The sequence below is a fragment of the Mus musculus genome, chromosome 5, assembly GCF_000001635.26.
Source record: "Mus musculus strain C57BL/6J chromosome 5, GRCm38.p6 C57BL/6J".
Taxonomy (NCBI): Eukaryota; Metazoa; Chordata; class Mammalia; order Rodentia; family Muridae; genus Mus; species Mus musculus.
The window spans coordinates 144,850,980-144,861,715 of NC_000071.6; the positions used below are offsets into that span (position 1 = coordinate 144,850,980).

The 10,736-nt window shown below is 51.3% G+C and overlaps 1 protein-coding gene across 25 annotated transcripts in view; it reads left to right on the forward strand.

The window, feature by feature from the left end:
• Nucleotides 1-8,799, forward strand: part of Trrap (transformation/transcription domain-associated protein) — a 92,042-nt gene extending 83,243 nt beyond the window's left edge. For 13 of the 25 annotated variants that reach the window (XM_006504782.3, XM_030254015.1, XM_006504781.3 and 10 more), the window contains 6 exons: nucleotides 141-358; nucleotides 2,461-2,645; nucleotides 3,069-3,146; nucleotides 5,908-6,111; nucleotides 6,406-6,600; nucleotides 7,695-8,799. In XM_006504782.3, the coding sequence (XP_006504845.1) occupies nucleotides 141-358; nucleotides 2,461-2,645; nucleotides 3,069-3,146; nucleotides 5,908-6,111; nucleotides 6,406-6,600; nucleotides 7,695-7,979 (1,165 nt within the window). In that variant the 3' untranslated portion in view covers nucleotides 7,980-8,799. Of the gene's footprint in view, nucleotides 1-140; nucleotides 359-2,460; nucleotides 2,646-3,068; nucleotides 3,147-5,907; nucleotides 6,320-6,341; nucleotides 6,601-7,694 lie in introns of those variants that run through there. The other 12 variants (XM_006504789.3, XM_006504790.3, XM_006504793.3 and 9 more) reach the window with 3 other exon arrangements.
• Nucleotides 8,800-10,736: the final 1,937 nt, after the last annotated feature.

Consider the following 10,736-nt stretch of genomic DNA (forward strand, 5'->3'; position numbering starts at 1 on the left):
TTCCTCCCTGTCTTCTGTCCATCCTCAGTCCATCCTAGGTTACCGTGGCCGCTGAGCCGCCCAGCTGCTCGTCTGTGGTAGTTAAGGTTCTTCTCCCCGAGGCAGTCCCTGCTTCACACCTTCCTCTCTCCGCCCCGTAGCTTTATGCCCCGAGTGGAGATTGTGCAGAAGCACAACACAGCAGCCCGCAGGCTGCACATCCGAGGGCACAACGGCAAGATCTACCCGTACCTGGTCATGAACGATGCCTGCCTCACGGAGTCGCGCAGGGAGGAGCGAGTGCTGCAGCTGCTGCGCCTGCTGAACCCTTGCCTGGAGAAGAGGAAGGAGACCACCAAGAGGCACTTGTTCTTCACAGGTATGAGAGCCACACCTCAGGGACGGGGGCAGCTCAGGCCACCCGCTGATGGGAAGCTTTAAGGAGCAGCAGCCGTATGCCTTGTCCCCACTGGTCTCTCACTGTGGGATAATTGCTCTCACTCGGGCTCTCCCTCCTGTGACCAGCTCTGCATAGTCTTGTTTGCGGGCTATAGCGTTGCGTGGGGTTGCTTTGTCTCCGGGCTAACCCAAGGGCAGCAAGCAATGCTATCAGGTAATGCTGAGTACAGTCTCTCTCCTAGGGTTGCTGGCATTTGTGTGTGAGCTCTGAAGTTGGGGCCTCCCGCACTGCCTGTGCTCCAATCCTATATGAACATTCTTCTGACAGCAAAGCTATAACCAGTCCCCCCTGACCTCTTCCCCCCATTTAGGAGACAATTTCTCTAGCCTGGAACTCATTATGCAGACAGACAGGCTGGCTTCAAACTCAGAGATCATCCTGCCTCTGCCTCCCGAGTGCTGGGATTAAAAGGCCTAGCTTAGTCTGGCTCATTTTGATGAGAGGCATATGACCTTCAAGTTTTAATATCTGGAGATCAGTAGATTCAGGGGCTGGAGAAGGTGGCTCAGTAAATAAGACCGCACGCTACTCTTCCACGAGTTGAGTTTCCAGCACCCACATTACAGCCCTGTCACTCCAGTTCCAGAGGATATGACTCCCTCTTGTGGCCTCTGTGGGCAAGTGCTCTCACCTGCACACATGAATATAGTGTATACATATACTTAAATATAAAAATAAGAGACTAGAGAGATAGCTCAGCATTTAAAAGTGCTGGCTGCTCTTCCAGAGGACTGGGTTTGTTTCCCAACATCCACATGGAAGCTCACAACCATCTGTAATACTCTTCTGGTCTTTGTGAGCGTCAGGCATCCTCACGGTGCACATACATACATTTAGGCAAAACACACACATACAAAAAGTAAGATAAAAATGAGTCTTTAGGTTTTGGAAAGTGTTCTCTTTTGTTGTTGTTGTTACATATTTTTGGCTTTTTGAGATAGTAGGCCAGGCTGGCCTCAAACTCGAGATCCACCCGCCTCTATCTCTAGTGCTGGGACTAAAGACATACACCATCATGCCCGGATGTGTATTTCAGGAAGATTCCAAAAAGAAATCTGAAGAAGTTTGTCATGTGTCAGAAAGCTGTGTGCACTATAATGTGTATGTGCCATGGTCCTTGCTACTTTTCACCACTGGGCTGGTGGTCCATAATACGTCCAGGCTGTTAGCTTGGAATCATGGGAATTTTTCATGGATGGCAGCCATGGCAGCAAGCTAGCAGCTGGGGTCTAGCTGAAGTCTTGTCAGATTTCTCTGCTCTTAGAAAGCACGCACAGCTGCGATGCAGCCCACTGGCTACCCATGCTTAGGGCTCAGTACAGAACAGGGTGCATCAGGGTCTGCAGCCCAAGGAGATCAGTCTCAGTTGGCTCCCTCCAACTGACTTTAGCGGAATCTCTCCATTCCTTAAACTGGCATCTTAATTAGTAAGCCCGTTTAATCAGTGAGCTGCCCCCATGGGGATAAAGAAAGAGCCTGCAGTGCTCACAAAGTCAGTGACTGACAGCTGGCTTCACATTCAACTGTGGCATAGAGGTGGTAGGTGGCTACCTACCTACTGGTTGGCTCCCAGCTGGAGGTCAGGAGTTTGGCCATGGCAAATGCCATCTTAAAATATACACTGCCCAAGAAGCCATATCTCGATGCTGTAGTGGTCATGGGAACAGAGCATTGGACTTCTCTTGTGAGTGGATCTCAAACTGCAGAGAAAGAGATGGAGCCAGTCCTTGTAGTTGCAGGTAGACAAATGCACCAGGTGCCTTAGAGCCCAAGCAGGGTCCAGCTAGGGAAGGTCTCTCAGGAGTGAGTGTGGGTAGAGTCCCTGCTAAGGATGTTTGGAGCACCCAGGGAGGAGTTAGCCCTACAGATGACTTTATGCCACCTCAGTAAATGGGCTCTTCCAGCGTTATCTGGTACACAGTTGGCTGTGCTCTGGCTGGTGGTGGAAAGGGGAAGAGTGCTAACCTGCTCACTCTCTCTCACCCCTGCTCACTCTGCTTCACTGCCCCCTTCTTCCTCAGTTCCTCGGGTTGTGGCTGTGTCCCCGCAGATGCGCCTCGTGGAAGACAACCCCTCTTCACTTTCCCTCGTGGAGATCTACAAGCAGCGCTGTGCCAAGAAAGGCATTGAGCATGACAACCCCATCTCCCGTTACTATGACAGGCTGGCCACAGTGCAGGCACGGGGAACCCAGGCCAGCCACCAGGTACCAGGCAGGAGGCCAGCTACCTCCCGGGGCCTCCGTCCATGCTGCTTGGTTGCGGTGGGATGTTCCGCGAGGGACTCCACTTCTCATGAGATGGGCAAGATCAGATGGCTGGTGACCATCTGCTGCAGGGGGTTTGTGGTGAGGTTCCTGACCTCAGAGAGTCCATTGTCCCTGCCCTGCACTTACAGAAAGGCTCAGAACATAGACGTTAAACACCAGTGGGTGCCATGCTCACTTGGCAGCCAGTGATTGGGTAACACACATTTAGACCCTGTGGGTTTCTAAAGTGCAAACTATGGCACACTAAAGCCTTGGGACCCAGCTGTTTGGGTTGCCTGGGGCAGGAGTACTGAGTGGGCCACAGGAGTCCCAGTCAGCCTGTGCTCCCAGGGTGACAGAGGGCCCTCTCCTTATTTGCAGATTCCTGCCCTTGGCTGGGAAGATTTTGTCCAGGGTTGTGTGGAGCGGCAAGAGGCAGCTGTTTTGGCCCCTCCCCAGGTGCCACGGGGTCCTTCTGTGCATTACCAGGAGAGGCCACGGGGTGGAAGCCATGACCTGCCCTGTATTGCCCGGGGCTCACTGTAGTTTCTCTGGGCCCTGCAACATTAGGTTTTATTTAGGAAGCTAGAGCCCATAGGGCTTCCTTTCCACCTCCTCGGCAGGGACATTGTAAGGTGGTCCTGGCTCCAGGGGCTGAGGCAGCTCAAGGGAGTGAATCTCTGTTTGCTCATAGGCTTCTGGGCAGCCTCCTTGAGAATTGGTGTTTGATAGCACAGGTCACGGCTTGGTCATTCTGTGCCCCCTTGGGCAGATGTGAGGTGTTCGTGGGAGACCATCATTCTGTCTGACAGAGGAAGCCACTAGCTAAAGCTGTGTGTTTCACCAATAACTGAGGCTTGGTGTTGGTCCTGCCTAAGTACTGCCTGCAGGCCACACTCAGCCATCCCAGCCCCTCAGCCTCCTCTCTGCACCTGATTGGTTTGGTTGGTGTCAACTCCGTTGCATTTCCATGGTTTAATAACACTTTTATTGAGATGAAAGCCGCATGCTGTGGAGGTTATCCTTGAAGGCATGGAGTGTCTGTGGCTGGTTACAGTTTATGGCCATCACCCACCACTCCCTTCTGTCTCCTGTCCGAGCCACAGGCAGGCCACAGGCCTGCATTTGCCTGTCTTGGCATGGCATGAATGGAACTGGACTTGTGTTTGAATTCTCACTTACATGACTTTAATCCGGACGGTTAGCCTGCGTCGGCTCCTGTTTCATTGTCATGTTATATATATATATATGCTCTAGATTTGTCTGCTTGTCAGCTGATGGGCTTCTGAGTGAGTGATTTACGCTTTGGTTACATAACAAGAGCTGCTGTGGACATTGCCGCCCTTGTCTGTTTGAATTCATGCTCATGTCTTTTGAGTATGTATTTATTTCTCTTTACACCTGGATGGAGAATTACTGGGTCAATTGGTGACTCCATGTTTAGAAGTTTAGTGAGCAATATTCCAGGGTGCCTGCAGTGTGTGCCCTAATTCCTCTGTGTTCTTCCCAGTGCTATTGCCTGGCTTTTTTTTTTTTTTTTTTTTTTTTAAACCATAGCTGCCCTGGAAGGTGTGGTATGCTGCTACTGCTGGCTGTGTCACTGTAGTTGCGATGGCTAGGGTTTTCTCTGTGTTACTGGCTATCTTTTTTCCTTGCAAGACACCTGCTCAAGGTCTCTGCCTGTTTTTAAATTGGACAGTTTGCCTTTTTTAAATATCCATTTTTATGTTTGTGGGTATTTTGCCTGAATGCATGTGTGTGGGTCATTAGCATGTCTGGTGCCTAAGAAGGTCAGAAGAGGGTGGGTCCCCTGGAACTGGAGTTGCCTAATGTTGCAAGCAGCCATGCGGGTGCTGGAAACCCAGCCCAGGTCCTCTTCAAGAGTACGGTGCTGGTTGAGCCATCTCTCCAGCCCCTCATCTGTTGTTTTACAGTAAATTCTAGACATTCTTAGCTAACATAGTGACTTTCCTGGGCTCACTCTGTGAAGTGTGTTCTGTCACATGTAGCCATTGAAATCAGCTCCTTTTGGTTGTCAGTAGATGGTCTGATAGATGTTTGAGCGTGCGTGTGTGTGTGTGTGTGTGTGTGTGTGTGTGTGTGTGTGTGTGTGTCTGTGTATTTTGGCAGTAATGGAGATTGATTAGAGGGCCTCATACAAGCAGTCGCTCTACCACTAAACCACCACCCCAGCTCTTGACTTGACAGATTTCTTAGATGTTTGAACCAAAACACCTTCTGTTTGTTTTGATGGTGTCTTATCTGTCTGGTGCCGGGCTGGCAGCATGATCCAGTGGTTTGTAGCTTTGCCATCCCCTCACTTCTACTGTGGCAGAGCCTCGGGGATCACACACAAACACACTTGACCTTCTAGGATCCAGGAATGTGCTAGAGCTGTCAAAGCTGCTGCCCCTCCCACCCCATCAGCCTGCATTGCTTTTGTCTTCGGCCAGACTCTTGAGCGCTCCAGCTGGTGGTGTGGTCTCCGGCACCTGCAGTGCTAAATGCTCACCATCAGTTGTTTTCTAATCACTGTCTTTGTTGGGTGAATGCCACAGACCTTATCTGTGGGATTTCTGTAGGGTGCTGACAGATGGGACAGATGGGTCGTCAGGTCAGGGAGACTCTGGGGGTGAGGGTTAGCAGTCCTGGCCACTGAGGATGTAGGAAGAAGAGTGACAGAAAGACACATGAAGTTGCCACCAGACTCGATGCTCCTGCCAGGACTCAGCCTGCTGTTCTAGATAAGAACTTGTCTGACTATTAGAAGCCTTCAGTTTCCAGAGCCCCGGAAAAATTGGTTTTGGCCTTTCCCAGCTGGGCTAAGGCTGTTCCTGAGATTTGGTATCTTGCAAGACAAAACTAAGTTCATGCAAATGTCTTTTCTCTTTTTTAATTAGCTTTTGGGTTCATGACACATCCCTCTATACATGATTTAAAGAGGATATTGGTGTCCAGCTGTCCTTTGTCCCTTTTGTTAGCTGACTGTTGTTTCCAGAGCAGCAAGGGTGAAAGCCGTTTTGTGTGTTGATCTGAGAGGCGTGTTCTGTGCAGCCGTGGCTTCCGTTCACTTGCACAGGCGGTAGGGACATGAAGCTCTGAGGGACCGCAGTCTGCGGTGTTCAGGGAGGCTCTAAGTAATCCAGCAGTTAGTTGCAGTATATGAGCTCTTAGTCTGCTGGGGAACATGAGCAAAGAGTCACACAGTGATGTGTTCCAGGTCCTCCGAGACATTCTCAAAGAGGTCCAGAGCAACATGGTCCCCCGCAGCATGCTGAAGGAGTGGGCCTTGCACACTTTCCCCAACGCTACAGATTACTGGACCTTCCGGAAGATGTTCACCATTCAGTTGGCGCTCATCGGCTTCGCAGAGTTTGTCCTGCACCTAAATAGGCTCAACCCTGAGATGTTGCAGATCGCTCAGGTAACTCGCTGTCAGCAGCCAGGTCTTGCCTGAGATGTTGCAGATCGCTCAGGTAACTCGCTGTCAGCAGCCAGGTCTTGCCTGAGATGTTGCAGATCGCTCAGGTAACTCGCTGTCAGCAGCCAGGTCTTGCCTGAGATGTTGCAGATCGCTCAGGTAACTCGCTGTCAGCAGCCAGGTCTTGCCTGAGATGTTGCAGATCGCTCAGGTAACTCGCTGTCAGCAGCCAGGTCTTGCTGTGACTGCTGTGTCCTGCCGACACGGGCCTTAACCATGTCTCCCTCTGAAATGTAGGACACGGGCAAGCTGAACGTTGCTTACTTCCGATTTGACATAAATGATGCAACTGGGGACTTAGACGCCAACCGTCCAGTCCCTTTCCGCCTCACGCCCAACATATCTGAGTTCCTGACCACCATTGGTGTCTCTGGCCCGCTGACTGCCTCCATGATTGCTGTTGCACGGTGCTTTGCCCAGCCTAACTTTAAGGTGGGTCTCAGCATCTTCCTGTGAGAAGGGTGAACCGATTCCTTAACTCTCCTGACCTGTGATCTCAGTGGCGCTTGAGGCCCGTGAACAAGGACGGGGATGTTATAATGGAGTATTTAGAGGTTTGCAGTGTTCCCTGGCTAAAGATATGCAGAATGAAAGTCAGGCCACTTTGCCAAAAGGAAACTGGTCCTTGGTTGGTCCACTGCTCATTGGCTCCCTACAACAATTCTGGCTCGTTTTCTTGGCGTGAAAGGCTGCCTGCCTTTCACAGGAGTGAGGCCCAAGCAGTCACAAACACATCTGGAACTCTAGTTCCAGGGGATCTGATGCCCTCTTCTAACTTATGTGGGCAGTGGGCACATAGGTGATATACAGAAAGGTTCTCCAGAAACATCCATATGCAAAAAATAAAATTAATCTAAAATATTTAAAAATCAATAAATAACTGATGAGCAGGCAAATAGCAAGGGTATTCGAGGTAAAGTGCGGGTATGGGGCGGGGCGCATGCTGGGAGTGTCAGGAGGAGGAGTTGGTTCCTAAGGGTGGGACAGAGGTGGGGTTTTGTTTTGATTGACAGTCTTGAGTTTTATAAGCGTAGGTTGACTGCTCACAAATGCCAGATGGTAAATAGGGCATTTCTTCTCCTGGCTGTTAATTCAGAGGACAGTTTGTCTTACTGTACATACATCTAAAACCAGTCTAATCCAGACCAGATCGGCCTAGTGTCCCTAATTCCCCAGATATGTTCCGGGACGGTTTACCACAGAGTGAGAGTTTCCAGGGTTGTTGGGGAGCTGTGTGTGTAGCTCAAGCCAAGCTGGGGCTGCATTTATTTGTCCTCCACTCACTGCCTTACCACGATGCCTTCAGCACCTCTGCCCTGAGCACAGTGAGAGGACACAGCATTGAAGCCTGCCGACGCTGGTGTCCTCACTGGGCCCAGGACACCGGCTACGTTTCAGTGGCTTCTCATCTGATGCTCCTGACATTGTACCAGAGAGCAGAGCTTTGTGCAGTCCCTAGGTCTGGCCTGGCCCTGACGGCTCAGCACCTCCGGTGACACAGCTATCTCGCCCTCTCCTCTGCGCAGGTGGACGGCGTTCTGAAAACTGTGCTCCGGGATGAGATCATTGCTTGGCACAAAAAGACACAGGAGGACACTTCCTCTCCACTGTCGGCCGCAGGGCAGCCTGAGAACATGGACAGCCAGCAGCTGGTTTCCTTAGTTCAGAAAGCCGTCACTGCCATCATGACCCGCCTGCACAACTTGGCCCAATTCGATGGTGGGGAGAGCAAGGTGAACACCCTGGTGGCCGCTGCCAACAGCCTGGACAACCTCTGTCGCATGGACCCTGCCTGGCATCCATGGCTGTGACCTCGGTGACCACCCTACCCAGAATGTGAAATGTGCCTCTCAGCCTCTGAGCCCCTGGCTGTTGAGACCTCTCTCTGCCTTGTTCCCCACTTTATTCAGTTACCTTCCCAGTAGTTTGTGTGTGGAAGAGCATGAGATTAGTCCTGGAGGGAGCCCCTGCACACAGTAGGCCAGGCCGTTGGCGATGGCAGAGCTGAACTCAGCAGCTTCCGAGATGCCTTTTAACTTGAGGAGCCCTGAACTGGGACTCCCTGTGTACTCCTGTCTCAGTGTGAAGTGCAGACTGAGAACGTCCCCTCCATCCCCCAACTTCCAGAAACTACACCTCAGAGTGGCTGCTCACTGTCATACCGGGTCTAGGGAATCCACAGTGTTAGAGAAGCAGGAAGCAGGATCAGTTCGACAGGCGTGCATCTCTGAGCACAGATCTCACTCTGTCACTGGTGTGGACATCTCGCCAAGTCTGATGATGAGGCTCAGCGAGCCCAGGGCCTGCAGGGGAAGCTGCTCCAGGCCTCATCAGTCAGATCCGATGCAGCTGTGCAGAACGAAGCTGTGAGGCCAGCGGGCCAGCCTTTCTCTTTTTACTGCCGGCTTGTTGGATATCTTTTAGAGATTTACTATCATTGTACCAGAAAGAAGAAAAAAAAAAGACAAAATCATTTTGTTTTTCCTTCCTAATTTAAAAAGAAAGCAGTGAAAGTTTGTCCCCTTTAGATGGTTATGTTGACATTTTTATAAATCTGAGCATTGAGAATGTTCTAGCTAAATTTGTACAGTGTGGTTTTTTTTTTTTTAGAATAAATATTTTATAAAAGTATTTGCTGTGCCCTATTTTTGTGTTAGCGTCTGTGTCCGTGTGGCGCCTCTTCCAGTTCAGCACCTGCTGGCCCCTCCTGGACAGAGTAGGGTGTGGCTTTCAGATGATGGTGCTGGCTGCCTGTGAAGGTGTGGTGGCCCACGGTCACAGGTCGGTGAGGTCTTGGCTCCCAGGGTCAGAAGCAGACCAGCCCATGTAAAGCCTCGGTGATGGGAACGGCCGTCCTGCCTTGGCGGTGAGCACAACCCTCTTCGTCCTACTGACTAAGCATGTATGAGGAGCCTGTGGGAGGCGAGGCTGGCCCAGTGTCTATGTCTTAACCCTGGGAAAACAGTGTGAATCAAAGTACAGGTGGATCTGAGACGTTGTAAACGTGTGACTGTGACATCGGCCTGACACAGGATGTGGAGCTCCGTCTAAGCCTAAAGGAAGTGTGCCTTTGGCAGGTACCAACCTTCTACAGGGCTCGCCACAGCTGCTTACACACAGCATGGATCACAACCCCTTCTTGGCCCTGGCGTCTCATCTGCTTCCCCCTTGTCCCTAGCTTGCATCTCCTGAGGCTAAGCTTACTCTAGTGTGAGATGCCAAGTTTCAGGAGAGTAGCCTCCGGGCTCCTCCATAAGAGGATGCTAACTGCACCCCAGCATACGGCTACAAGCTGCTTTGTGGCTGGTTGGCTCCAGTAGCCTTACTGGAGTCTTAATATATCCCCAGGCCTTGAGCTCTGGAGGCCCTCAATCAAGGAGAGGAGTGGCTCTACACTTTCCAGAAAAGGAATTGTCTGCTCTGAGAGGGTGAGGAGCCGTCCAAGGTCCCAGAGCCAATCCCTGACCAAGTGGAATTGTACTTCAGCCATCCGAACACTATCCCACTGAACGGAACCCCGGATGCAGGCCGCCTGAGGCTGAGGAGCCGGGTGCTATGCATCTGGCTTGACGTTCCTTGCTGGTTCTTCGCGCTTACCCATTCTCCTCAGTTTGCCGAGAATTGCTCCCTTTGCGAGGAAGTGGCTTAGATGCTGGAATGGCAGAAGTCGATGGCCGATGGTGACATGGAGGTCATTGTGTGCACAGGGTTGAGCAGTGTAGCAGCCTGTGACTCTTACCTTGGCCAACCAGTTAGAGTCAGTGCTACTGGTGGGCTCCCTTCCGGCCTCAGCCAATCAGATAGCTGTGGGCAGGACAAAAAGGGGTTTCCCCCAGTGAGAACCCAGCAGCTTCAATCCAGACTGGCAAAGATGAGGGCCCAAGACAGGAGATGTAGGATGCTGTGGTTAGCATGCAGGCTGGTCTCAGTGTTGCTGTGTTGCTAAGGATGATCTTAAATCGTGACCATCTGCCTCCACCTCCCAGATGGTGAGAACAAAGGATGGCCTTCCCTGCTTACGATGCTCGATGCTCGTGAAATCAGATGCAAAGCGCAAAGCTTTGTGCGCACCAGGAAAGCTCTACTCCCATTCTGCAGAGGCTCTCTGTTGATTGGTTTGGTAAAGACAGAGTTTTCCTCTAGCCCGAGCTAGCCTGGAACTTACCGTATGGCTACCCAGCCTGACCTTAAACTTGAGGCAATCCTCCTGCCTCAGAATAAGTATTCAGTTTTGACATGTTTTATATTTTGGGGCCATAACTGAGTTCACACATGTGTCTGGTGTGAGGTAAGTGTGCAACACTGTGTGCCGATGACTGTTCTGTTTAACAGGGTCCCGGTAAGTGACAGTCGGCGGATGGTGTGTGTGTGTGTGTGTGTGTGTGTGTGTAAACTGGGTCTGTTGCACTGCCTATTTGTTGGGAGCCGCCCCCACATTCGCCGTCACAAGATGGCGCTGACATCCTGTGTTCTAAGTGGTAAACAAATAATCTGCGCATGTGCCAAGGGTATTACGACTACTTGTACTCTACCTTTCCCGTAAACGTCAGCTCGGCCATGGGCTGCAG